The 27439-nt window shown below is 40.4% G+C and overlaps 1 protein-coding gene across 2 annotated transcripts in view; it reads left to right on the top strand.

Moving 5' to 3' along the window:
* ELP1 (elongator acetyltransferase complex subunit 1) overlaps positions 1-27439 on the top strand; it is a 62185-nt gene that overhangs the window by 15980 nt on the left and 18766 nt on the right. For both annotated transcript variants that reach the window (XM_068552167.1, XM_068552166.1), the window contains exons 10-29: positions 252-345; positions 3925-4155; positions 5274-5444; positions 6244-6343; positions 8081-8263; positions 10452-10558; positions 11219-11322; positions 12521-12574; positions 12667-12772; positions 13623-13738; positions 14107-14180; positions 14929-15007; positions 15110-15189; positions 16734-16871; positions 16981-17066; positions 17387-17535; positions 18108-18231; positions 19160-19257; positions 20731-20932; positions 23025-23086. In XM_068552167.1, the coding sequence (XP_068408268.1) occupies positions 252-345; positions 3925-4155; positions 5274-5444; positions 6244-6343; positions 8081-8263; positions 10452-10558; positions 11219-11322; positions 12521-12574; positions 12667-12772; positions 13623-13738; positions 14107-14180; positions 14929-15007; positions 15110-15189; positions 16734-16871; positions 16981-17066; positions 17387-17535; positions 18108-18231; positions 19160-19257; positions 20731-20932; positions 23025-23086 (2358 nt within the window). The remainder of the gene's footprint in view (positions 1-251; positions 346-3924; positions 4156-5273; positions 5445-6243; positions 6344-8080; positions 8264-10451; positions 10559-11218; positions 11323-12520; positions 12575-12666; positions 12773-13622; positions 13739-14106; positions 14181-14928; positions 15008-15109; positions 15190-16733; positions 16872-16980; positions 17067-17386; positions 17536-18107; positions 18232-19159; positions 19258-20730; positions 20933-23024; positions 23087-27439) is intronic.

Raw genomic sequence — 27439 nt, 5'->3', positions numbered from 1 at the left:
ATTCAAGTATTCTTGATTGTCTAAAAATGTCACCTTCATTTGGTTAAGTATTTAAACATAATGCATTTTTTTGAAGTCCTCTACATATGATGACTGAGATTTGTTTAATAACTCCATAGGTTAGTAATTTACAGCTAGGGATCAACTCAAGTGTGGGATTATTTGACTTGTGAGAGCAGGGAATTTAGCTATCATAAAGATTTTGAGGTAAATACGTAAAGGCCAGTGACAGGTCTTTTTTTCCCTACTAGGTTAATGACCTTCTCTGGAATGCAGATTCCACTGTGCTTGCAGTTTGGCTGGAAGACCTTCAGAGGGAAGAAAATTCCACTCTAAAAACCTATGGTAAGACAGCTCTAGTATCTCAGCCTTCTGCCCCATAAAATGTAATTGAAAGTAGTAGGCCATGGAGTTTCCTTTATCGCTTTCACTTAGTCCTGTAATGGAATCAAAGATAACTGAGGTGGGTAGGTAGAGATGAGGGAGTGGTTAGCTTTTGATGGGATGGATTTCAGTTATGTATCAGGCAGGGTCTCTAGAGAAATAGAATCAGGGTAAGCTGGCTGGTTGGAAACAGTGAAGAGTTGATGTTGCAATCTTGAGTCCAAAATCTGTGGGACAGGCCCACAGTCTGGAAACTCGGACAAGATTCTCTGTTACAGTCTTGAGGCAAAATTCCGTTTTCTCTGGGAGGCCTTAGTTTTTGCTCTTAAGGCACTATGAACTCTTTGGATGAGATCTATCCACATTATGGAGGATAGTCTGCTGTACTTAAAGTCATCTGATTATAAAGGTTAATCACATCCACAGAATACCTTCCCAGCAACATCTAGACTAGTGTTTGATCAAACAGCTAGACACCATAGCCTAGCCAAGTTGACATGTAAATTAACCATCACAAGTCATCAGTGCTTTCTCTTCATGGTACCACTGTAGCAAATCAAAATGCTAGCCAAAGGAATACTGTGGAAGTGAAAGAGAAATGAGATTAGATATAAGTAAGAATCTTCTATAGCTTTTAAATTGCAAATCAAATTGTAAATATGTATTTTTCAGTGTATATGTAATATGTGAAAGCATTAGAAAATAAAGATGGGAAGAAGAAAATTTCTTCTGTAATTCTGTCACTCAGTAATAATCGCTATTTAAAGTTTCTTGTCTTCCAGATTTTATGTATACATCTCAGTATAGCTATGATCTCATTTTTGTTAAATATGTAGGTATGATACCTGCAGTTTTGTAACTTGCTTTTACAGTGTGTCACAAACTATTTCCATTTCAGATATCTATCTGTGTCATTTTAAATTGCTGTATATTCATTTATGCTACAGTTTATTAAATCTTATGTTGTTAGACATTTAAAGTTTTGTAATTTTTCACTGTCATCAATAGCAGTGCACTGAACATTTTTTTCATAAATCTTTTCATTTGCTTGATTATTTTCTTTCAAACTTTATAATCAATAGAACTTTAACTGAAATGTTATTGAGAAGCTCATTCATTCGTTTATTCATTCAACACAATAGTTCTCAACCCTGGCTGTACCTTTAGGGAAAAAAAAAATGCTACCAATGTCTTATTTCAGAGTTGTTCTCAGTGTGTTATAATGGGGAGTATACATCAGTATTAAATTTAAAAAAAAGGTTCCAGGTGACTTTTTTTGGTAAACACTGACATTTATTTATTTATTTATTTTTAATTTTATTTATTTATTTATTTTTGGCTGTGTTGGGTCTTCGTTGCTGTGCGCGGACTGTCTCTAGTTGCGGCGAGCAGGGGCTACTCTTCCTTGTGCTGCGCGGGCTTCTCATTGTGGTGGCTTCTCTTGTTGTGGAGCACGGGCTCTAGGCGCACAGGCTTCAGTAGTTGTGGTGCACGGGCTCAGTAGTTGTGGCTCGCAGGCCCTAGAGCACAGGCTCAGTAGTTGTGGCGCACGGGCTTAGTTGCTCCACGGCATGTGGGATCTTCACAGACTAGGGCTCGAACCCATGCCCCCTGCATTGGCAGGCAGATTCTTAACCACTGCGCCACCAGGGAAGTCCCCAGGTGATTTTTCAATGTGTAGCCAGAGTTGAGAACCACTGATTAACCAGGTGTTAACGGCTGGCCCTGTGATATGCTCAGGATAAAAGTGTAGCTGCAAGAACAGCCACAACATCTGTCCTCACAGAGCATGAGCATGTAGTCTAACTTAACCCAGAGCTAGGTCAAAGTATTGTAGTAGCCTCGTTTGAGAACTAGGTTGGATTTGCTGTGATTGCTGAGTTAAGAATTAGTGATCAGGGAGATGTTTAAAGAAAAGAAATTCCTGAATATAATTAAAATCTTCATTTATGTGTGTCATCTGTTTAACAGAGGTTGGCTTTGACATGATTAGGTCTTTTTTTTCTAGCTTTATTGAGATATAATTGACATGTAACGTGTACATTCAGGAGCTACAATGTGATGATTTGATACATGCATACACTGTGAAATGTTTACCACAATAAGGTTTATAAACTCATCCTTCACTTCACATAATTACCATTTTTGTCGTTCTGGTGAGAACTTTTTTTTGGCTGCATTGGGTCTTCGTTGCTGCGCGCGGGCTTTCTCTAGTTGCAGCGAGCAGGAGCTACTCTTAATTGTGGTGCACGGGCTTCTCATTGCGGTGGCTTCTCTTGTTGCGGAGCACAGGCTCTAGAGCGCAGGCTCAGTAGCTGTGGCGTACGGGCTTAGTTGCTCCACTTGCCTCCATGCAAGCTTCAGTAGTCGTGGCACGCAGTCTCAGTAGTTGTGGCACATGGGCTCAGTAGTTGTGGCTCGTGGGCTCTAGAGCACAGGCTCAGTAGTTGTGGCGCACGGGCTTAGTTGCTCCGCGGCATGTGGGATCTTCCCAGACCAGGGCTGGAACCCGTGTCCCCTACATTGGCAGGCGGATTCTTAACCACTGCACCACCAGGGAAGCCCGGTGAGAACATTTTTTTTTTTTTGATTTTTATTTATTATTTATTTATTATGTTTATTTTTGGCTGTGTTGGGTCTTCGTTTCTGTGTGAGGGCTTTCTCCAGTTGCGGCGAGTGGGGGCCACTCTTCATCACGGTGCGCGGGCCTCTCACTATCGCGGCCTCTCTTGTTGCGGAGCACAGGCTCCAGACGCTCAGGCGCAGTAGTTGTGGCTCACGGGCCCCGTTGCTCCGCGGCATGTGGGATCTTCCCAGACCAGGGCTCGAACCCGTGTCCCCTGCATTGGCAGGCAGATTCTCAACCACTGCGCCACCAGGGAAGCCCCCGGTGAGAACATTTTAAATCTACTCTTGTAGCAACTTTCAAGTATACAATACAGTATTGTTAACTGTAGTCACCATGCTATACGTTAGATCTCTGGAACTTATAACTGAAGGTTTGTACTCTTTGACCAACTTCTTCCTATTTCCTGCGCTCTACAGGTTTTGGTCTTGTTCTTTTAAGGGTAATTGCATGCTAATCTCCCTTGGACATAACTGCATGCAAAACACCTGGAAGAAAATAATAAGCGTCTTAAGCGTAATACAACATAGTGATGCTTGTCTAGTGCTCTTGGATTGGGTGTTTTAATACTTTTAATCTAATTGCCAAATTTCTTCTTTCTAAGTCTTTATGAAAAAAAACAACTCACTAAAGCACTGTCCTATGGTAGGAGCCTTCCATCATCATGATCATAAAGTTTGAAGGTAGAGGCAGAAATGAACACACGTGCTTCTGACCTTATTGATGCTTAATATTTTATCCTCCTGAAAAACTATACTTTAACAATTGTTAATATTATTATCTTAATGAAGAGGCTGAGCAGAAAGGGTCATTTGAAAAAGAAAAGTGTGTCCTCATCCCTCTCTAGGAAGTGGTATGAAGTCTGGTCCTCTGGCCCCTGCCTCTGATGGCCTTCTTTTCATTTTCCCCTACAGTTCAGCTCTGGACTGTTGGAAACTATCACTGGTATCTCAAGCAAAGCCTGCCCTTCAGCACCTGTGGGAAGAGCAAGATTGTGTCTCTGATGTGGGACCCGGTGACCCCATACCGGCTGCATGTTCTCTGTCAAGGCTGGCATTACCTCTGCTATGACTGGCACTGGACGACTAACCGGAGCTCAGGAGAAAATTTAAGTGACATGGCAAATGTAGCTGTTGTTGATGGAAGTAAGGAGCTGGAGAGTGTGTCTGTGGGCCTGCAAGGGGCCTGAGCCAGGAGCCTGCAGATGTGGTAGTTTGACTAAAACAGTGCAGGATTTTTACTTGATTGATTATTCTGGTTGTTTGGTTTGTTTTTACTTGTTTTGGTTTTGATTGGATGGGAACGCCCTTAGGTGAGGCATGTACTCCCCTGAGAACCATAGTCTCTCCTCTCCCCCTGCCTCCCTCAACTCCCTTTTCTACTACAGCCATGGCCTTTACACATTTACTTGTCTGGGCTTTGAAGACATTGACATTTCTGACCCTGGGTGGAGAGGAAGACAACAGTAGGCTTCTGGCATTGGTGTGTCAGCCTTGTCTTTGTGCCCTGACATAAGATTACGTTGACCCTCACACCACTCCATTGTGTTGCTTTGTTTTTTGGTATATATTTAATATATATATATAATTTGCTTGCTAATTATATACCTTTCCAGTATCTTCAGTTTAAGTCACAGACATCTGCCTAGTACTCGGATTGGATTGGTGTTTTTTAATTAGGTTGAGGGTTTTTGTTTAGTGAGGGGAAAGAAACTAGGGAAAGTCAGTCTTTCCTGAATAGACAGTTTATTTATTGCTGATGACCTAAAGGAAAACTTGCTTCTAAGATTGTAACATGAGTTGATGTACTAATTTATGTTCTATGTAGTGATCATAATACTGATTTTACAATCATATGTTCTATATAGAGGACTTAAGCACATATGCCTTATTACCAGATCCATGCACAGGGAAGTGCTTTAAGGATTTTGGTTTATTCTGGCTTGGTTGCAGGCCCAGGTTTAAAGCTAGAACTCTGACCTTTTGGCCTGCTTGCCCTAGTCCCTGGCACCTGAAACTCCAAGCCCCGAGATGGACTGCTATAGGCCTGGAGGTGACAATAGCCAGATATAGACAGAGCTCTGACACTTACTTTCCTCCTCTACACTGTATTTAAGCTTATTCATGATAAAAACACCAACAATTACTTTTAAGAATCGCTGTATATTTTCTACCACCATTATTAGTGGTACTGTGCTGTTCAGATGCCTTGTTTTACAAATTGAACATCCATGTGTCTCATCCTCTTTCTCTCTCGCATGCAGACAGGGTATTGGTGACAGTCTTCCGGCAGAGTGTGGTTCCACCTCCCATGTGCACCTACCGACTGCTGCTCCCACACCCTGTAAATCAAATCATGTTCTTGGCACACCCTAAAAAGAGCAATGACCTCGCTGTCCTAGATGCCAGTAACCAGATTTCTGTTTATAAATGTGGTATGTTCAAAAACTGTTATCAGGATGTTCTGAATCAAATCTCCTACACAAAAGCAAATTATAGTTTGGTGTTGCGTTAGCTCTAGGGCTTCCAAAATTTTTGAAGGTTATAATTAATATCATTCTTACTGTGATGTTTAATTGACTTGCAGGGTTTTTTGTGTGTTTGTGGGAGGGGTTCAATCCTACTCTGGCTAATAAGAACAATTCTTTTTGCTTTATTGAATTTGAAGGGTTAGTTATTTAAGAATAATTCTCAACCCTAGAAAGAACGTAGTATCTCGTTACGTCCTTAACATTGCCATTGCACATATTTTCAGTTGATCTCACAGTTTTCCTAGGAGCTGTGTCAGAGGTGGAGTTTTTCTGTTTTATAGATGAGGGAACAGCATGCCGGAGGGTTTGCAGTCTGCTTGAGCAAGAAAGGACAAGGACCTCTACTTAGGTGTTTTAGTGTCTAATCTAGTTGTCCTTCCACAGTCCCATTGCTGTCAGTTTCTAGTTGCTTTCCTGATGTACTTGAAGAACCTGAAATTTGTGAATTCTGTGGTTGTATCGTAAGTTATACTGTCACATGGCAGTGGTAGCCTTGTTTTCAAATAAGTTTTGAATTCTCAGCCTGAAAGGTAGGCAGAAATTTAATTTAAGAAAGAGGTTGAGATGTGGTTATTTTCTAGATTGCTTTATTTGTAAAGCGGATTACCTTCTAGAACCCATTAAATGCAGAACCCCATGTCCTTAGTATCAGGAAAAATGTTTGTAGTTTACTATGATAGTATTTGCATTTTTTTTTCCCTAGGTGATAGTCCAAGCATAGACTCTACGGTGAAGCTGGGAGCCGTGGGTGGAAATGGATTTAACATTTCTCTTAGAACACCTCATCTGGACAAGAGATACACGTAGGTTGTTCTTAGTTGCCTTGGACCTCTGGGCACGGAGGCAGCCAGCATTTAGTCCTCAATTCAGCCAGCTGTTATTATCTTATCCTGTGCCTGTTGCTCGGTGGAACAAGAAGTAGATACAACACCTGGGCCCTGGTTTTTCAGCCTGGTTGGAGAAGTCAGTTACCTATATATCTGAATATCATATATGCTGATGGGTGGCAATGGAGCATAAGTCTTAGGCTGACTTAGAACCCATTCTCCCAACATCCGTGGGGGGATTTTCAACAGGGAAAATCCCATGGGAAAGATGGAGATGCAGATGGTAGAGCAGAGTGCATTTGCTTACCCAAATGAGGATACGTACATTGTTAATGTGCGGCTGACCTAATGCAGTCTCTAGTTTGTCTCATCCTACAATGCGGAACTTTTGGTTGCTGTGTTTTGAGGGTCTCAAGTTGGAAATCAGAATACATTTTCCTGTTGAAACAGTACTACAAACAGTTGGATATAATTGAATACCTCAGGTGCACTATAGGCATTGTAAAATGACCCAGAAGCCAAATTATTAATTATAAGTCCATTTCTGTGAGAACCCAGAATTTGATTCTCTTCTATTTAATAAGCCCATGTTCTTAACTAACGCCATACTTTGTCTCCTGGGAGCATTTATTTCTAAATTAATGGGACTAATGAGCAAATAACTGAATATAACAAATAATATGTTTCTTAAATGCCAATATATGCAATATATTTAATAAATGAATATATTTCCTACCTGTGTATGATTTGGGAGCTGTCTATATAATGCAGAGTAGTTCTTCAAAGAGCATGTACATGGATTATTTCATTTCACAGACTTGAAAGTTTAGAGGGCAGATTTAAGGCAAACTAGAAAGCATGAGGCAATTGAGAATATATTTTCATTTTTTTAAAAATTGTGAGAAGGATAGCTCTAAGTCATTTAGAGAAGATTTCATGAAGGGCATAAATAACTTACCTTGAACCTTGAAAAAGAGATAGGTTTAGGATTGCCAAAGAAGGATTGAGAATGTTGGGTGTGGTGGGCAGAAGAGTGTCAGTGAGAACCCGAGGCAGGAATGCTCCTGTGTGGGGCTGAATGCAGTGAAGAGACTGAGTCCAGGGAGAGCTGGTTGAGTAGGAGGATCAGACTAGTGACTCAGCTTCTTCAGTGGGTGCTGAGGATCTGCTGCTTGAGCTGAAAGGCAGGAAGGAGCCATTGTGAGTTCCTGCGTGAAGTAGTAAAAACAGGCCCTCCTCCAGTGTCTAAATGCTACAGGAGGAAGGCATTAGCGGCAAAGAAGTCATCTCCCAAACTAATTATTCATTTTGATATGAGATGCTTAGGAAAGGATCCATTCAACTGAGACCTAAATATCTGCTGGAGCCTGGTTTGAATGCTGGTAAATGGTAACAGTGGAAGAGTGCTGGGGTTTATTAGTGTAGGGTCTGGGGCAGTCAGTTTTTCTTGTGTAGTCAGTTTCTTGAAATGTTCTCTTCAAATCTAAAGATCTCAGAGTATAAGATACTTAATTTTAAATACTAGAAAAACGTATTCTTAAGCCAGCCAAACATTATTTTTGGATTTTCTAGTATTGGGCATTACCTCAGGTTTTGTCCCTCCAAATAATTAGTAGTTGACTATATATAAAGTGGTTCATTCTTCATTCAGGAAAATCTCGGTGATGTTAAAGTTTTATTCATGTTTTGAAAATTCTTCGATGTTTAAAACAGAATTCAGTTTGAGAACAGTGAAGATGAAGAAGTAAACCCGCTGAAGCTCAGCCTTCTCACCTGGGTTCAGGAAGACGTTTTCCTGGCTGTGAGCTACAGTCAGTCCAGCCCACAGTCCGTCATTCACCATCTGACTGTGGCCCCTTCTGAGACGGACGACGAGCAGGGGCAGCTCAATATCAGGTATGCCAGCAATTCGCTGTATTCCACGTGTTAATAAGCAGATAGAATTAGGCTTCTTTTATGAGCATGGGACTTTTTTTTTTTTTTTACTTCCACTGAGCAGCGTTGAGGGGCAGTGGCTTCCTTTTTAGACATACTTACCAAGAGGGTTAAGTCAAGTTTTTAGTCATGTCAAAATATAGACTAAAATACATCAAGAAGTGGTGAAAAATAGCACAAATGCCAATAGATGAGGCAAAACATTTTTAAGGTGTGTTAAAAATTTTCATGTAGCTTATATTCCATCAGAGTAATTATTAGCCTATGAGAATTAGCCACTCTAATTACCCTTGTTAGTTATTAAAATCGATTATGAGATCTATATATATGCACTTCATTTTGATTTAGTGACTTCAGAATACTTCTTCTGGCCTCCTATACATTTTGTTTGGCACTTGATTGCATTTATTACTAGAAAGCCTCTTCTGTTTTTCTTTGCTAAAATTTCATAGCTCCCTGGCCCTGAGTTTCATTTTGATTCCTGACTGCATCTTTGTCACGTAACAGGTTTCATTAATGAAAGTTGTTTTCTGTATCGCAAGCCCTATTGTGCACCGCATAGCGTTGTGTGGACAGCTCCGAGAAGTCCTCAGGTTTCCAGTGTCAAAACTCAGCACCTTAGGCGTACATTGATAGTAATCCCCAGATTCACATGTAATTAAAGTTCTGCTGGTTAGCTTTAAGTTCTGAAAACCGTTGTTGCAAAATTAGGAACCTTTCTTTATTGTATACATGAAGCATATTCCAAATGCAGTCATTAACTTCTAATCTTTGAATGATAATGCTTCATATTTTTTTAAAAATATTTATTTATGATTTATTTTGGCTGCGCCAGGTCTTAGTTGCGGCACGCAGGATCTTTTTTAGTTGTGGCATGCGGGATCTAGTTCCCCAACCAGGGATCGAACCCGGGCTCCCTGCATTGGGAGCACGGAGTCTTAACCGCTGGCCCACCAGGGAAGTCCCAATAATGCTTCATATTTTAAAAGGTTTTGTGAATACGTCTGGATGCAGAATATGTTCTAGCTGCATGCAGACTTAACAGGGGCTTCCTTTGGAAAACAGAGCAATTTACATTAGAAATGCCTAAATTATGCATGTTTCTACTACTTCAAATTTGAAATTTTTTATCATTATCTTGTAAAAGGTAAATGCCGTCATCTCATTTGCTGTAAAGGAAGTGAGAAGTCATTTAAAATATATTTCTGCTGCTTTGACTTTTGTTTCTCAAAAAAGACTACTTTGTTCATGCAAAATGTTAATGTCTTTGACGAATATATAGTCCCCCAATCAGCTTATAGCTTACATTTACTATAGCTTGTGCTTTGTAAAAGGTACTCTTTTAAGTGCTTTTCCTATATTAACTCACTTATTTCTCACAACACCTCTCTGAAGTATGTACTGTTGGCGCCCTCATTTTAAAGCTGAGACAGCTGAGGCACAGAGCACTTTAAGTAACTTGCCTGAGATAACGCAGGTGGAGCCAGGATCCAGTCCCAGAGTCTCTTCCCTTAACTTCTCAGATAACTTATCCTCCCCAAATTTGTGGCATTTTGGGGTTTTTTGTAGATTTGTTTAAAACTCTTTGAATAAATGTTAGCATTGGCACCATTTGCTTTTATCGTACCTCTTCCACTTCCTTTAAGACATGTCTACTCTTGGTTCATTGACTCAGGAAAAAATATAATGGCAATAACAGATTCCCCTCTTCCCATTAAGGGAGACCCACAGATTTCTATGAATGAATATAATAGCAATATAGGTATTAAGTGTGCTCACTTTCCTACAGATTCACTGCTTTATTTAATGCAGTAAATTGAAATAAGTTGCAATAAGTTATATAAAGTTGCTGCCAGAAAAGGAGTGATGACTTCACAATGTAGACACCTACTTATTGACACTGTGGAAAATAATGTCATGTGACAGGTAATTGCTTTACCTGGGCTTACACTTGCAATAGTTTATCTATTAGTGTATATATACATATGTGTGTGCATTTATTATGTTTATGTTATATTGAAATAGGCAGCGCAGCACCAAAGGAAAATTGCTTCTTTTTCTGTTTTGCAAAATCAATGAAATGTCACTACTTTTGAGAAAAAGTCTGTTCACGCCTTCTTCACTTCCTTTTTTTTTTTACTCTTGTTAGTTCATCTGTGACAGTGGATGGGGTCATAATCAGTCTGTGTTGCAACTCCAAGACCAAGTCAGTAGCACTGCAGTTGGCTGGTGGTCAGATACTTAAGTACCTTTTGGGTGAGTATCAAAATGTTAGGAAAGGGCTTCCCTGGTGGCGCAGTGGTTGAGAGTCTGCCTGCCGGTGTGGGGGACACGGGTTCGAGCCCTGGTCTGGGAGGATCCCACATGCCGCGGAGCAACTAGGCCCGTGAGCCACAACTACTGAGCCTGCGCGTCTGGAGCCTGTGCTCCGCAACAAGAGAGGCCGCGATAGTGAAGAGGCCTGCGCACCGCGATGAAGAGTGGCCCCCGCTTGCCGCAACTAGAGAAAGCCCTCGCACAGAAACAAAGACCCAACACAGCCAAAAAATAAATATAAAAATAAAATAAATAAATAAATAAAGATTACTATTAAAAGAAAATGTTAGGAAAGCATGTTTATGACTTACGTAGATATTTAATTCTTGAGCACATATACTTGTATCTTATCAGTGTTGCGGTGATTATTAGGTTTTTAACTACCCTGAAAAACCCTCATCTATAGAGTGGAATTAGCAGGTGTGTTCTCCCTGTATTTTCTCTTGTAATGAACTGGAGTACTTTACTGAGTTTCCAAAACACATTTGGAAAGTGATTTGAATTGCATGTTAAGTATTTTATCAAGTATTAATGTAACAGGTTTTTTTTACAAAGAGCAGATAAGCTCTTAGTAAAAAACCTCATCTGCCAATCCTGCAGAATCACCCTCTCTGGCTGTTGAACCATGGAAGAACCCTGGTGGATTTCCTGTTCGATTTCCTTATCTGTGCACACAGACCGAACTGGCCATGGTTGGAGGAGAGGTAAGTAAACACAAGGCAGAAAAACTTACCACTTAGAGCAGTGACCCAGGAACTGATAGCATTAAGTAGAAAGAGTGTGTGCTTTGGAGGTGGACCTGAGTGTCCACTGAATCTCAAGGCAACAATGAGAAGTTACTCACTCTCAACAATGAGAAGTTTCCTGAGCCTCAGCCTCTAAATCTCTGAAATGGGATTAAGAGATTGCATGTAGTAGTTAGTTGATTCCTTTCCTTGGAAGTATAAATTCAAAAATAGAAAAATGCAATTGGCAGACTTTTATCCCCATTTGTACAAAACATTCAAAGTTAGTTTTATAAGTAACTTTTGGGGACAACAGAAATGTAATCTTAAAACTAGTATTCAGTAGGTTATCATTCATCAAATATTAGAATGCCTATAATTGTGGCAGGTGGTAGGATACAGTGGTTACAAAACCAAACAGCTGACTAATTCCTGCCCTTCTGGAATTTTTAATCTATCAATATGGGTATGGCTGTCCCTTCTGATAGGAGAATGAAGTAAATGAGCAGGGTGTAATGGTAGAGAATAGAGAATTGTTTGAGGCCAGTTAGAGGATGGTAGCTGTGAGGATGGGGAGACCAACTTTTGGTGGTCTGGGAAAGCCTCTAGGAGGTGGTGGTGTATGTGCTGAGATGTGAAGAAAAAGAAAGCTCTATCTCTGAGAAAGGGAGAGTCTTCCAGGGAGGAGGAACTATCCATACTGTGAGCTTAGAAGAGCTCAGCTTATTCAAGGAACCTAATGGAAGCAATGGCTAGACCTTAGTGATAGGCCATGGGAAAGAGTGTGGCTTTGCTCATTTAACATAGATTGGAAATTGATGATTTTAATCAGGGAGTAGTGTGATGTGCTTCATGGTTTGAAAGGTTATTCTGGCTGCCCAGTAGAGAGCAGGTTGAAAGGGAGGAGAGTGGAAGTGGCTGTGAGTGGAGGCAGTGAGGGGCCAAAAGGTGATACGTTTGAGACATGCTTAGGAGATAGAAACGGCAGGGCTTGCTGATGCACTGGATGGCGTCATAGCACACCTTGCACTGGACCAGCCACATCTTAGGCATCTTCAGTCCCCATTACAAGGACCTAGATGTGAAATCATAGGGCAGTGGAACCATGTAATAGAAAAGTTTGGTTTAACTAGTTTGGTTAGAATTGTTTGTAATTTCATATTTTATTTCTTCGCAGGAATGTGTCCTTGGTCTGACTGATAGATGTCGCTTTTTCATCAATGACACTGAGGTATCAAGGCTTGTTCTGACACTGGATCTTTTTCAGTCTTGGCTCCAAGTAATACAGCTAACTCTCCCCTTTGCCTCCCTGACCTTTTGTAGGTTGCTTCAAATATCACATCATTTGCAGTATATGATGAGTTTTTATTGTTGACGACTCATTCCCATACCTGCCAGTGTTTTTGCCTTAGAGATGCGTCATTGAAAAGTAAGTTTTCAGTGTATAAAATAGAAAATAGTCCCTGTTCTAATATCATTTGTCCTTTGAAATCTTGATGACTTAAGGTTGTTGCATACTTTGGCTTTTTATCATGGAGTCCTAGACTGGAGAAAACTTTTCAAGTTCATTTACTTAGCCCCTAATCTCAACATGATATCTCAGTTGAATCACTCCACACCAGTTAGCAAAGAGAGGGGGGTCCTTCCTTAAGCAGCACATCCTAAGGTAAACAAACAATTTTCAGGAAATTTTTTAATATAACTAATATTTTACTTTGAATTACCATGTAGGTACCAAACTGGCAATATGCTCAATCTTCTTTGTAATCTTCCTTTTCTCACTGTGGCAACCCTCCATTATATATCTGAAGGACTCCATCTCATGGTTCGTAGGAAATCGGCCGCATTTTTTTCTGTGTTCCATGCCCCCCACCCAGTGTGTATGTGTGCACATGCATACAATTTTCTTATGAAAAAAAAAAGCCCACTTATTTTCTTTGCTTCTATTGATAACTTGGAAACAGGGAATCTTTCACTGATACGATCGTAGCTTTATCAGTACACTAAGAGAGAAGGTGCCCAATCCTCCCTGTGTTTTCCATATCAGCTGAGAAGTTGTGTATGGGCATGTGCATGAGGGCTCTGTGAGAGAGCGTAAAATTCTGGGATAAGATTGTTTATCAGAGGGGCTAATGGTCTTGAGGCTGAGTGAGAGAGCAGTGCAGCTTAGTTGTTAATTGCTTCCTTCTACTTTGGATAACATGCAGTTTCAGCTGCAGTTAATGGAGAGTGGCTTGTCCTGACAGTGATTCTTAAGGCTTAGCCTATGGTGTCTTTAGCATTACAGGCAGGTCTGAGCAGCAGCCATGTGTCTAATGGGGAATCTCTGCGGAAGGTGGAGAGGGGTTCACGCATTGTCACTGTTGTGCCCCAGGACACAAAGCTTATATTACAGGTAAGCTGATTTTTCAGGCTATGTTTCTGATAGTCATTTGACAGTAAATACCAACAGAATTCTTGTGGATTATATTTTAAGCTGTCTTATCATTTGTATTAAGTTATTATAAGCCTTTCCTTGCTAAGTTCTCTGTTAGCTTTATACAAAGGAGTGTTAATACAGGCTCTGCCCAGTAAGGCTAAGAGAGAAACTTCTCTTAAAAGTCAAAATAAATTTTGAGCACAACTAAATTTTGCCAAAAGTATGCTCATTTTACAGTGCTGTGTTAGTTCTCTAAGAAGAGTTAGGTAAAGTGGTATATCCTGGGTATTTAATTTTTTTCTACTTAGTTAAAAATGTTATTGATTTGATTTATTTATTTTAAGATGCCAAGGGGAAACTTAGAAGTTGTTCATCATCGAGCCCTAGTTTTAGCTCAAATTCGGAAGTGGTTGGACAAGTAAGTACCATGTATACGATTAGTTAGCTTATTGTTATGACTTATGTGTGAAGATAGCAAGTATTCCATTAAGATTTTTAAAACTTAAAGGTCTTTCAATCTTTCATTACATATATCTTCCATCAGATTCTCAGAGGCTCTCTTTTTCTCGCACTTTGATTCTTATATTGTATGGTATAATAGACATTCCTAGCAGAAGGAATCATGAGGCTCATTGTACGAAACAGGGCTTCCTAGCCTAAGGGGAACGATATAGGCTTTAGATGGCCTGTGAACCCAGGGAATTTTTGCACCATCCTGTGTCTATGTGTATTTGTCTGGGCAGAAGGCCCAAGGCTTTCAGCAGACTTATAAAAAGGCCTATGACCCAAAAATGCCTGAGCCACTGTTGTGAAGGAAATGATCCATTGTTTGAATCTCTGAATTTGGGGGAAACTTTATATTGGAAAGATGTTTACTAACATTTTGTTAAAAAAGAAAGTAGCTCTAAGTTCCATAATGATTTTCTTGTGTGCGTATGTGTGGCTGTAGTCCTCAACCGGCCATGATGACTAAATCACACCTTTTAGGAAGGTAAATGAACCTGGTACCTGATTTTTTTCATTCTATGATTTCAGAGTAGAAATCCAGTAGTAGTTGGGCTATAGTCTTAATTTTAACTGGTTTATATCATTATGAAAATATGCTGAGTCCAGGGAGCTTAGTTTTTGTGAAATGCCCTCTCTGTCCCTTTTCTGTCTCTTCACAGACTAATGTTTAAAGAAGCATTTGAATGCATGAGAAAACTGAGAATTAATCTCAATCTGATTCATGATCATAACCCTAAGGTAACATTCTAAATCTGATATTTATCATAGCTTACCTTAGGTTTGAACTAATACGATCTGAACTAAAATGTTTTATCCTTTTTTTATTCTTTTCTTGGGTAGGTGTTTCTTGAAAATGTGGAAACCTTCATAAGACAGATAGATTCTGTAAATCATATTAATTTGTTTTTCACAGAATTGAAGTAAGTATTTTGGATAATTCATGAGTATCATACGCATAATTTTCTCTCTTCTGGTTAAGGAAATCGGACAGGTAAATAGAGGAGAAAAATTACTTTTCAATATATTTTTTTTAATCTCTGTAACTCTTAGGTGCCACATGTACTGGATTTTCAGTCTTTTCCCTTTTTAAAACTAAGACTTTAAAAGATGTCATTTAGAATTATTATTTGACTTTAATTTTAGGTGTACATAAAAAACTATTAATTGAAATAAATGGTGTCTTTTTCTGCAATGACTTTTTTCTAACTTTTTAATGAAAAATTTTAAACATACAGAAAAGTTGAGAAAATTGTCCAGTGAGCATCCTATACCACCACTTAGATTCTACAGTTCATATTTTCCTGTATTTGCTTTATCACTATTTACCATCTGTCCATCCACCATTCTTTTTTTTTTCCTAATGCACTTTTTTTAAAATTAATTTATTTTTGGCTGCATTGGGTCTTCGTTGCTATGAGCGGGCTTTCTCTAGTTGCAGCGAGCGGGGGCTGCTCTTCGCTGTGGTGCGCAGGCTTCTCATTGCAGTGGCTTCTCTTGTTGCAGAGCACAGGCTCTAGGCGCGTGGGCTTCAGTAGTTGCGGCATGTGGGCTCAGTAGTTGTGGCTCACAGGCTCTAGAGCGCAGGCTCAGAAGTTGTGGTGCACGGGCTTAGTTGCTCCGCGGCATGTGGGATCTTCCCAGACCAGGGCTCAAACCCTCGTCCCCTGCATTGGCAGGCGGATTCTTAACCACTGCGCCACCAAGGAAGTCCCCACGATTCATCTTTACTTTAGACAAATTTTGAGGTAATTATAGGCATCAGTCCACTTTACCTGTCAGTACGTCACCTTGCATAACATTAACTAGAGCATATTCTTTGTGTACAGGGTCCCCCTGCATGTCAAATTTATATATAACGAAATGCACAGATTATAAGTGTACCATTCACTGAGTTTTGACAAATGTATACTTCCAGGTAATCTTGACCCCTATCAAGATAGAGAACATTTCCTTCATCTCAGAAAGTTCCCCCAAATCCCTTCTCATTTATTCTTTGTCCCCACCCTCTTGGCAACTGCTTTTTTGAGGTTTTCACTGTAGATCAGTTTTGCCTGTTCAAGAACTTTATATAAATGAATCATATAGTATACTATCTTGAGACATCCATGTTTTTGCATGTATCACTAGTTTATTCTTTTTTATTGCTGAGTAGTATGCCATAGTGTAAATATACTGCAGTTTATTTCTTCATTCTCCTGTGGGTGGACACCTGGACTGTACCCAGTTTGGGGCTATATGAATGTAACATCTGTAAACATTAACGTACAAGTCTTCTGTGGACATGTTTCCATTTCTCAGCAAGTTTTTCCATTTTTCACCATATGTGAATATTTTTAGAATTAAACTGTCTTCCAAAAGCCATTTTTTATTTACTATCTCATCAGCACTCCAACATATATGTTAGTAGTTTGATAGCTGGGACATGTGTTCAGTTAGTGACCTTGTAATACACACTTGTTCTTAGGGAAGAAGATGTTACAAAAACCATGTACCCTCCACCAGTTACCAGCACTGTCCAGCTGTCCAGCGATCCTGATGGGAAAAAAGTAGACCTTATCTGCGATGCTATGAGAGCAGCCATGGAGAACATAGATCCTCACAAGTATGTGTGCCGTCGTTAGTTGGCATCTTTTGAGTAACACAAGTGTGTAGTTGTTTTTCTTCAGCTTGCTCATCTTTCTTATTCTGGTGTACTTCACTTATTACTTCAGGTACTGCCTATCAATACTCACCTCTCATGTGAAAAAAACAACCCCAGAACTGGAAATTGTGCTGCAGAAGGTACACGAGCTTCAAGGTAGAGACATGCTGACAGAGTGTGTGTATCGGGGCCTCAACTGACATCGGGTCTTTGGTCTTCTGGAGATCACACAGACCAGGACCAGGGTCACATCACTGATTTAGCGTGTGGCTTTTTGGTCTCCATTTTAAGACCTGAGTCCATTTCTTTGAATGCTGCCCTATAAAGCTTGTACAAAAGAGTCAAAAGAGTATATTCATCTGGTGTCCAGTTCCGCCAGGAAAACGTATTACTTTGTCTTTTTAGTTATGTTGCTAGGTGTGTGGGTTTTTTCCCCAAATGGTTTTGTTCTGTTTTGTTTTCTTACACACTGACAGGAAGTGCTGCACCTGCTCCTGATGCTGTGAGTGCTGAAGAGGCCCTGAAGTATTTGCTGCTTCTTGTCGATGTTAATGAGTTATATGATCATTCTCTTGGGACCTATGACTTTGATTTGGTCCTCATGGTAGCTGAGAAGTCACAGAAGGTACGTGGAGTTCCTACTTAGATATATTTCTCATTTTTGTTCATGCGAACGTGGTGGTGTGAAACAGTGCTCCTGACGGTGCAGTGTTTGGTCTGATGTTAAGGCTGTGAGGACAGGCCTCGAGGCAGATCTGTGAGTCTCCAGGGCCCATGCTTCCAAGCTCATTCTCTGTCGCTGTTCTGGGCTTACCAAAGTGTTTTGATTGCTAGGTTGAGCAATCGAAATAAAATTACTGGGTTATTTTTAAGCTTACAGGCATAAGTGTGAACAAATTCTTCTCTTATAAAGGAAATATAATAAATGATTCATATTCCAGTCCAGTTCTATCATGTAGCTTCTTTTTCCAGTGGAAATTGAGAACCTGGAGAATATGCCCGTATGTTAAGGGATTTTTACCAAAAGTGGTTTTATGTAGTTTGGTTTTATATGTAATTAATATATTAATACACTACATATTTTAAAAATGATGTAGCTTTTGTTTCATTGCTATAAATATTATATGTTTATTTTTATAAGTAATATAATCACAAGCAATAAAATTATCCTTTAAAAAAAATTTTTTTAATTTTTAGGATCCTAAAGAATACCTTCCATTTCTAAATACACTTAAGAAAATGGAAATGAATTATCAGCGGTTCACTATAGACAAATATTTGAAACGGTATGAAAAAGCCATTGGCCACCTCAGCAAATGTGGTAAGTGTGAGGGTTAGTATGTTTATTTCTACTTAAAATATTCTTTGGAACTGGGGAGGGTATAAATTGTAATCAAATGTTAGACAGACTGATTTCAATTTCCACACCTGAAAATGTTAACAGTTACATACGTGCACCTTATTTTTATCATATGTTTTGAAAAGCTGAGGGTAAAGCAAATGTCTTTGAATGAACGGGAGGAGCTCCATAGCTCAGAAGATAGAGCAGATGCTTTTGAGTCAGTAGTGATCATCCTCGAAATTCACTTCAGTGTCTTAAAATCAAAATTGGTTGATGATTCACTCTTCTCGTGGTGTTTGCAGACACCTGAAGGAAACCCAGCTTGTCTGAGTTGAGTGGCCATGCCTACTGGCAGTGCCCTGACACAGTTTTGATTGGCAGTGATATGGAGTCGAAGCGGCACGATGCCGGGTGTTCTGCTTCACCCCATCCCTGACCAGTACTGGAGCCTCAGGCTTCAGCCGTTATGACTCTTTCCTAAGGGCTGAGACGGGGACAAGGAAGAGTCACCTGGGGTGCTTGTTAAGCATTCAGCTTCTGGCTTCCTTGGAGAATCTGGTTCAGCTGGGCTGGGACGGGACTCAGGCGTGTGTATGGTTAATAAGCTCCCCAGGTGATTCTTACTAAGGAGGCTGAGCAAACACTGGGCTGGATGGTCATTCATCAGGGGTAGTGTAAGATTCCTTTTAAGTAGAACTCTGGTTCCAGTTGGTGCTTCTCATACCTCAGAATCTGCAGTGGTGCTCAATAAAGCTCACACTCCTGCATTCCCGTTCTCCAGAAACTCTAATTATGCAGGTCTTAAAAAGGTCCCTTGTTGATTTTATGTAGGGACCATTGGTAGAAATGAAATCCATTATGCTTCCCAAGTCTCAAGCTTGTGTGTGTATGAATCTTATTCCTGTAGGACCGGAGTACTTCCCAGAATGCTTAAACTTAATAAAAGATAAAAACTTGTATAACGAAGCTCTGAAGTTATATCCACCAAACTCGCAGCAGTACAAGGTGTGTAGCATGTGAAATGAGGCTCTCCTGATTTTGCTTTGTGCTTTAGTTGGAAAAGGATGAGGCTCCTGAGTCCCTGACACTGTCCTTGGTTTCAAGGTGTATTATCTTCAGACTAATTAGCCTCATCTTGAACTTCTTATCTGGGAGAAAGGCCCTGACCTGTTCCTCTTCTGAAGAACTTGCCCAGGCCAGAAACCCAGGCGTTGTCTCTGGATCCTCCTCGGGAATACCAGGGCAGCTTCCATCCTGCCCCTCCTCCAGCCCAACCTCACGATCGTCCTGAATAGTGCTGATCTTTCCCATATATTTCTGCATAAAGTTTGGTTCGTTTGTTTGAACAAACATCTGTTTAGCTTTTCTCATATGCAGATACTTTGCTTATCAGCTAAATGTATTATAATTCTTACAACAACCTGTTAGGTGTTGTGCACAACTTTCGAATGAGGAACCACCTTGCCTGAGGCCCTGGGACGTGAGGGGGCCGACCTGGGATATGGAGCCCATGCCGTCATCACCACCATTTTCAGTTTGTCCACTAATTGCACATGTCTTTCTGTGATCTGGCCCCTGCCTGCTTCTTTAGCATCATCTGCCTCTGCCAGCCTTCTACCTCCCCTTCCTTTAGCCCTCCTGTCCTTCTAAACTCTCGGGTCTCCTTTGCCAGAAAGCCGTTCCTGGCTGAGGTGCCAAACACTGAGCTCCCAGAGCACCTTGATCTTACCTTGGGGATGGCATTTATCAATCTTCTATTTACTGATTTGTTGCCCCACCAGGCTGTGGGTTTCCTTAAGGGCAGGGACCCCGTGTTATGTCCCTCTGTTTCCCTGCCTAATACTGAGCCTGGGGAATAGAGAATTTGGCCAAAGCCTGCCTCTTTGCTCTCATTTGCCTTATCTGTTCCTCTCCTGTGCTCTCTGTGCTTCAGTCATACCAGCCTTCTTGTTATTCTTTCCTGTGCGTTCCATACCCATTCCTGCCCGATGGCCATGGTGCTTTCTGTGCTCTTGGCGTGGAATACTATCCCATAACTCTTCACATGGCTTCTTCTCCTCACAGCCCTCTGAAATAGCACTACCATCGCTCTGTCCCTTTACCAGTATCTGCCATTATGCTGTCGACCACAGTGTGTTTGTAAGTCCGTACTCTTTCACCACAAGAGCAGGAACTTGGGAGTGGTTCTTGTTACTGTTTTTGTGTTTGTTTGTTTTTGCTTTGTTTGGCTTTATTTTTTGCTTTGCTGTGTTACTCCCACTGCCCTGAATAGTAGTCCATAATTTTTGTTGGATGAATACATGGCACATCCTCAGTAAGGTTTTGAATGGAAGAAAGATTGAATTCACTGGTCATCCACAGGAGTTTTGTAAGTCATTCCAGGGAGTTTCAAGTATAATGACCAAGGCAGCCTACCTTGGAGATTTTAAAAACAGTTATCACCTCTCCCCACCAACCCTTTGTCTCTTCCTGTCCCAGGACATCAGCATTGCTTACGGGGAACACCTGCTGCAGGAGCACCTCTGTGAGCCAGCAGGGCTCGTGTTTGCCCGCTGTGGTGCCCACGAGAAAGCTCTCAATGCCTTTCTGGCTTGTGGCAGTTGGCAGCAAGCTCTCTGTGTGGCAGCCCAGCTTCACTTGACCAAAGACCAGCTGGCTGGCCTGGGCAGAACTCTGGCAGGTAAACGCGCCATTAGGTTCTCCCAGATAACTTCTCTAATGGCTTTTTGTCTCTGTGGTTTTGTTTGGCAGTTTTGCAGACACGTGTCAGGCGGCAGCACGCCTTGGTGCACTGTCATGTGCACGGGTGAAGGTTAATTTAGAATGGCTTATTAGGTGGAGTAAAAGCTGAACTGCTATGAGAGTTCCCCAAATACAATGGCACAATAAAGAAAGCAGTTTACTTGTTTCGCTCATGGCACTGACAAGTCCTCCCGTGGTGTGGATCTGCCATCTCTTAGGCAGAGAGTTGAAGGTGGATTTTCTCCACATCTGTATTCCAGTCCTCGGGAAGGGGAAAAGCTGGAATTGTGAGAGAACACTCAAAGTTGGAAATGACCTAGCTAACACTTTTCTCTACCTCATTCACCAAACTCACATTTGACAGGTACACCTAGTACAGTGTAGCTGGGTAGCAATGTGCCCTGCGAGAATGTAAAGATGAATTTTGGGGTGGGACCGTTCAAATATAGACAGTAGATCATTGGAAACCATAATAGCAATGTTCAGAAATGAAGCCAAATGTATAAGCAGTGTGAAAGCAAAGGCAGTTTAGCTGTATCAGGATCTAGGGATTGCCTGAACCGGAGGTGAGGTTATTCCACAGTCTGATTTCTCAGAGTGGAGTGGCATTCCCAGAGTGCCTGGGAGAAGAGACGGGTGGGGCTCTGGCCCTCTCAGCCGTGCTTGAAGTGAGTGAGTGGCTGGTATATTTTCCCCCTACCTTTTCAAGAGTCTTGTAAATATTGTTATGATCTCCCCATAAAAAGCAGTCCTGAAAAAAAATCCAAACTATATCCTGTTAAATGTAGATACATATTCTCTTTAGTAATTTCACATTGTTTTTTTTCCTTTGGGATTATAAAAATGTGTGAGATTATCACTTTTTCTGGCATTTTCTGGTTATTAGATCTGTGGACTCTTCTATAAGCCCTTTCAATTTCCAAGCTGAACTCTTTTTACAAGTATCGAGAAGTCCTTATTTGAGTCTTATTAACTCTTCATTCTGGCTCTGTTGATACTTCTGCTCTAGAAACTTGTTATCTGTAGTTTAAATTTTCTAGTTCTCTTCTTGGTGTCTGTTATCTTCTCTTACATTCTTTTCAACTCTTAGCTTGCTGTTTGTCATGCCTTATAATGGAGTGCACCTAGTTCTCCCAGATGCTTAGCAGAAAAAGGTGGAGAAGACAGTGGTCAAAGATTTTTGAGAAATGTTACAAGGTGGAGTCACTTCATGTGTACATTTAACTTAGGCAGTTTACACAAGTCACCAAAAGAAAGAAAGGATAGCTATTTAAACAGTGGAGGTGACTCTTCCTGGTTTTGTCAGTGATAATATGCCCGGAGTTAGCATGAAATGGGAGACGTGACTCTGCCAGCCCCTTAGTTAACTCTGGGTTCTGTGTGCCTCTCATAGTGTAATTATCTCAACTGGTTTGAGAATGAGTCTCAGATCTGAAGATACTGCAAGACCCCTGACATAAGCCAACTACCCCCACCTAGTGCTCAACCAAAGAAACAGCAGCCTCTTCCTATTAGAGGAAAAAATGGATTAGTGAGAGACGCTAGGTCAGTTTCCCATACGTGTGCCTTTGTAAGCATTTTTCATGACTGATTTTGACTATATGTGATTTTCACATCCCATGCTAAATTTTGATTGTAACTGCCATTTAAGATAGGACCCCATGGTATTCCTGCCTCTCTCATAGAAATTCACAAAGTATATAGTTTGTTACACAATAAAGACATCTTAATGAAGCATTTCAGCAAAAGAACGCTTATCTCTATCTTACCCAGTGCTTCACAAATGTAATTGACCTGAGAATGGTGTCTTGGTCCTGCCTTTTATGATCCTTTGAACAGTCTTGGGGAACACTTTGGAAAATGCTATTTTAAAGCAGTTCACTTTGAATGTATACTCTGTAGAGCTCAATCTCCAATTTGTAGGAGACCATTTTGATTTAAATAGTACCACCAGAAACCGTGTCAACTTGAGTTTTGGGAATACCGTTCTTAGTAAGCCGACTGTGCTCAGATGCTTATTGTCTTTGCAGGAAAGCTAGCTGAGCAGAGGAAGCACGGCGACGCAGCCACAGTTTTGGAACAGTACGCCCAGGTAAACTCAGTGCCTCCCGTCCACACCCCCTCCCCCACCCCCAATCAACAAGCAAGGGCTTCCCAGTCGTACCTTAGTGATCATGAAAATTAAAGGAACTGTGGGTATTTAGGAAATCCAGAGATAGTATTTCCCCTGAGGGTCTCCCATCTTGCTGACTTGACTTGGAAATCTAAATTCAGTATATCTCTAAGTAATTACACTTGCCGTGAGGTAGAATACCAAAAAACTCTATTATAATATGCACTAGTGGCTTGACCTTGGTAGCAAGTATAAATTAAATCTGAAGGAAGTTATACCTTTTATATTAACTTGCCAAAGTAGAAACGATGAGAAAAGGCCGTTCTCAACCAAAGTGATGGAGCGTTACACCCTTTTTCGGCTTTCATTCCCGTTCTTTCTGTTGGAAATGTCTCTTTTACCTCAGGCAGCTTGATGGGTTCCAATTTTCCACCAGATTATAAAGATAAGTACCTACACCAGCTTTTGATAGAATTGTAGGATTTATTATGAAAATAATAAAGCCTATGCACTGTCACAGACTTAACAGGACACAGGTACACAATTAATACCAGGGATTCCTGCCTTCTAGGGTTTTGGCCTTTGATGAGAAAGTGTTTGTTACAGTTGTCACTAGTGGGCACATCTGCATAACAAAATTGTGCTTTTAAAATACTTCATTGTCTTTCATGTAATAAGAGTGAGTGAAAGAAGGTAACTAAAATGTGATATCATTAGATCCTGGAAAGAAAGTATGTTGGGTGATTGAGCTGAAAACATGAAGATATATCCTACCTAAGATGGTTAATTAAATGGATAAGATGCCTGCTTTTGATTTCTAACATTTCTTTTTGATTCTTTCTTAGAATTTCCAACTCTCTGCTTACATGACCCATCTGTTCTTGCACGTTGTCTGTTTTTTCCATTAGAGGTGTTATCATATTTATTCTACTGATTTTAAGTCCCCAGCCTCACAATCTCAACATCCCTGCCATATCAGAGTCGTGTTCTGATGCTTGCTCTGACTCTTCAAACTGTTTTTTAATCCCTTTTGTATGCCTTGTAATTTTCTGTCAAAAGCCTAATGTGTGTGATATACTGGGTAAAAGCAAATTTGATAAATAGGTCTTTAGTGATATGGTGATGAGGCTGGGGGTTGGGTAGGAGAAGTGTTCTGTTGTCCTGTGATTAGCTGGCAGTCTTTTAAGTGAGCATGTACCTCAACTGTGAACTTCACCAGTGCTTCTCAGTTTTTTTTCACTCCTTAGGTAGGACAGGAAGGTTAGAGGGGGCTGGAGTTGGGTATTTCCCTGCCTCCACATTGGTTAGGCCCTGGTAAAACCTACTTCGATTAGGCTCTGCCAAAATCATTTGAGTGCAGGTCTTGTTAAGAAGATCAGTATTTTCAAATGTCTGCTTTTCCCTTGCCCCTGCTAGAAGTACATAGTCACCGTGAGAAGTTCTGGTAGGGCTCCTGGAGGTAAAAACTCACAAAAGTGTAGGAATCTCCCTAAGTATGGACCCCTATAGAGTTTTTAACTCTTGGCCTTGTGTACAGTGAGTGATATTAGCTGGAGAAATTCAGTCTTTCACCCTAAGTGTGATGTTTGCTAGCTTTTTGGGGAGTTTAATAGGTGTGAGAAACTGGGAGGGCTGTTGTTGGAGTTGGCAAACTATAGCCTGTGGGCCAAATCTCGTTGGCCACCTGTTTTGTAAATAAAGTTTTATTGGCATAGCCCCACCATTTGTTTACCCATTGTCTGTGGCTGCTTTTGCACTTAAAACCACAGAGTTGAAGAGTTGTGACAGAGACAGTCTGGAAGAAAGTCCCAGAAAGCCTAAAATATTAACTCTCTAGCCTTTTACAGAAAAAATTTGCCAATCCTAGCCCACCTGTGTTGAGGAAATTCCCTTTTATTTCTGGTTCTGAGAGTTTTTATCATGAACGGGTATTGAATTTTGCTGATTGCCTCTTAAACTAAGGTGTTTTCTGTTTTGTTTTTAGACCAGTGATAGGGTGAATTGTATTGATGTTTTCTTTTTTTTAATTGAAGGATAATAGTTTATTTACAATGTTGTGTTAATTTCTGCTATACAGCAAAGTGATTCGGCTGTACATACATATACATTCGTTTTTATATATTATTTTCCATTATGGTTTATCATAGGATACTGAATATATACTTCTCTGGGCTATACAGTAGGACCTTGTTGTTTATCCATTCCATATATGATAGCTTACATCTGCTCATCCCAACCTCCCACTCCATCCCTCCCCCACCCTCTTCCCCCTTGGAAATAAGTCTGTTCTCTATGAGAGTCTGTTTCTGTTTCGTACATAGGTTCATTTGTGTCATATTTTAGACTCCACATATAAGTGACATCATGTGGTATTTGTCTTTCTCTTTCTGACTTTCTTCACTTAGTCTGATGATCTCTTGTTGCTGCAAATACCATTGTTCTTTTATATGGCTGAGTAGCATTCCATTGTATATATGTACCACATCTTCTTTATCCATTCATCAGTTGATGATGGACATTAAGACTGTTTCCATGTCCTGGCTATTGTGAATAGTGCTGCTATGAACATAGGGGTACATGTATCTTTTTGGATTACAGTTTTGTCTGGATATATGCCGAGGAGTGGGATTGCTGGCTTATATGGTAATTCTATTTTTAGTTTTCTGAGGAACCTCCATACTGTTTTCCATAGCAGCCGCACCAACTTACATTCCCACCAGTGGTGTAGGAGGGTTCCCTTTTCTCCACATGCTCTCCAGCATTTGTTATTTTATAGTTTTTAATGATGGCCATTCTGACCTGTGTGAGGTGGTACCTCATTGTAGTTTTGATTTGCATTTCTCTAATAATGAATGATGTTGAGCATCTTTCCATGTGCCTATTGGCCATCCATATGTATTCTTTATAGAAATGTCTGTTTATGTCTTCTGCCCATTTTTTGATTGGGTTGTTTGTTTTTTTGTTGTTGAGTTGTATGAGCTGTTTGTATATTTTGGAAATTAAGCCCTTGTCCATCGCATCATTTGCAAATATTTTCTGCCATTCCATAGGTTGTTTTTTCGTTTTGTTTAGGGTTTCCTTTTCTGTGCAAAAGCTTGTAAGTTTGACAAGGTCCCATTTGTTTATTTTTGTTTATTTTGTTTTTATTTGTTTTATTTCCATTGCCTTGGAAGACTGACCTAAGAAAACATTTATGTCAGAGAATGTTTTGCCTGGGATCTCTTCTAGGAGTTTTATGGTATCATATCTTGAGTTTTTTGTCGAAGATTAATTGACAGTAGTTGTGTGTATTTATTTCTGGGCTATCTATTCTGTTCCATTGATCCATTTGTTTTTGTGCCAATACCATACTGGTTTGATTTCTGTAGCTCTGTAGTATGTCTGAAGTCTGGGAAGGTTATATACCTCCTGCTTTGTTCTTTTTCCTCAGGATTGCTTTGGCAATTCTGGGTCTTTTGTGGTTCCATATAAATTATACAATTATTTGTTGTAGTTCTGTGAAAAATGTCATGGGTCATTTGATAGGGATTGCATTAAATCTGTAGACTGCTTTCAGTAGTATGGCCATTTTAACAATATTAATTCTTTCAATCCAAGAGCATGGGATTTCTTTCCGTATCTTTGAGTCATCTTCAATTATCTTTCTTAATTTTTTTTTTTTAAACGTGATGATCCATTTATTTATTTATTTATTTATGGCTGTGTTGGGTCTTCATTTTTGTGCGAGGGCTTTCTCTAGTTGTGGCAAGCGGGGGCCACTCTTCATCGCGGTGCGCGGGCCTCTCACTATCGTGGCCTCTCTTGTTGCGGAGCACAAGCTCCAGACGCACAGGCTCAGTAATTGTGGCTCACGGGCCTAGTTGCTCCGTGGCATGTGGGATCTTCCCAGACCAGGGCTCGAACCCGTGTCCCCTGCATTGGCAGGCAGACTCTCAACCACTGTGCCACCAGGGAAGCCCTTTCTTAATGTTTTATAGTTCTTAGCATATAAGTCTTTCACCTCCTTGGTCAGGTTTATTCCGAAGTATTTTATTTTGGGGGCTGTGATTTTGAAAGGTATTGTTTTTTTACATACACTTCTGTATGTTAATGTTGTATCCTGCTACCTTGCTGAATTCATTTATCAGTTCTAGTAGTTTTTGTGGGGTGTATTTAGGGTTTTCTATATATAGGATCGTGTTATCTGCATACAATTTTACCTCTTCCCTTCCAATTTGGATACCTTTTATTTCTTTTTGTCTGATTGCTCTGGTTAGGCCTTTCAGTACTGTGGTGAACAGAAGTGGTGTGAGTGGGCATCCTTGTCTAGTTCCAGATTTTAGCAGGAAGCCT

The sequence above is a fragment of the Eschrichtius robustus genome, chromosome 10 (assembly GCF_028021215.1).
Source record: "Eschrichtius robustus isolate mEscRob2 chromosome 10, mEscRob2.pri, whole genome shotgun sequence".
NCBI classification, from domain to species: Eukaryota; Metazoa; Chordata; class Mammalia; order Artiodactyla; family Eschrichtiidae; genus Eschrichtius; species Eschrichtius robustus.
The sequence above is the reverse complement of the archived record's forward strand: the minus strand, read 5'-3'. Positions and strand labels throughout refer to the sequence as shown.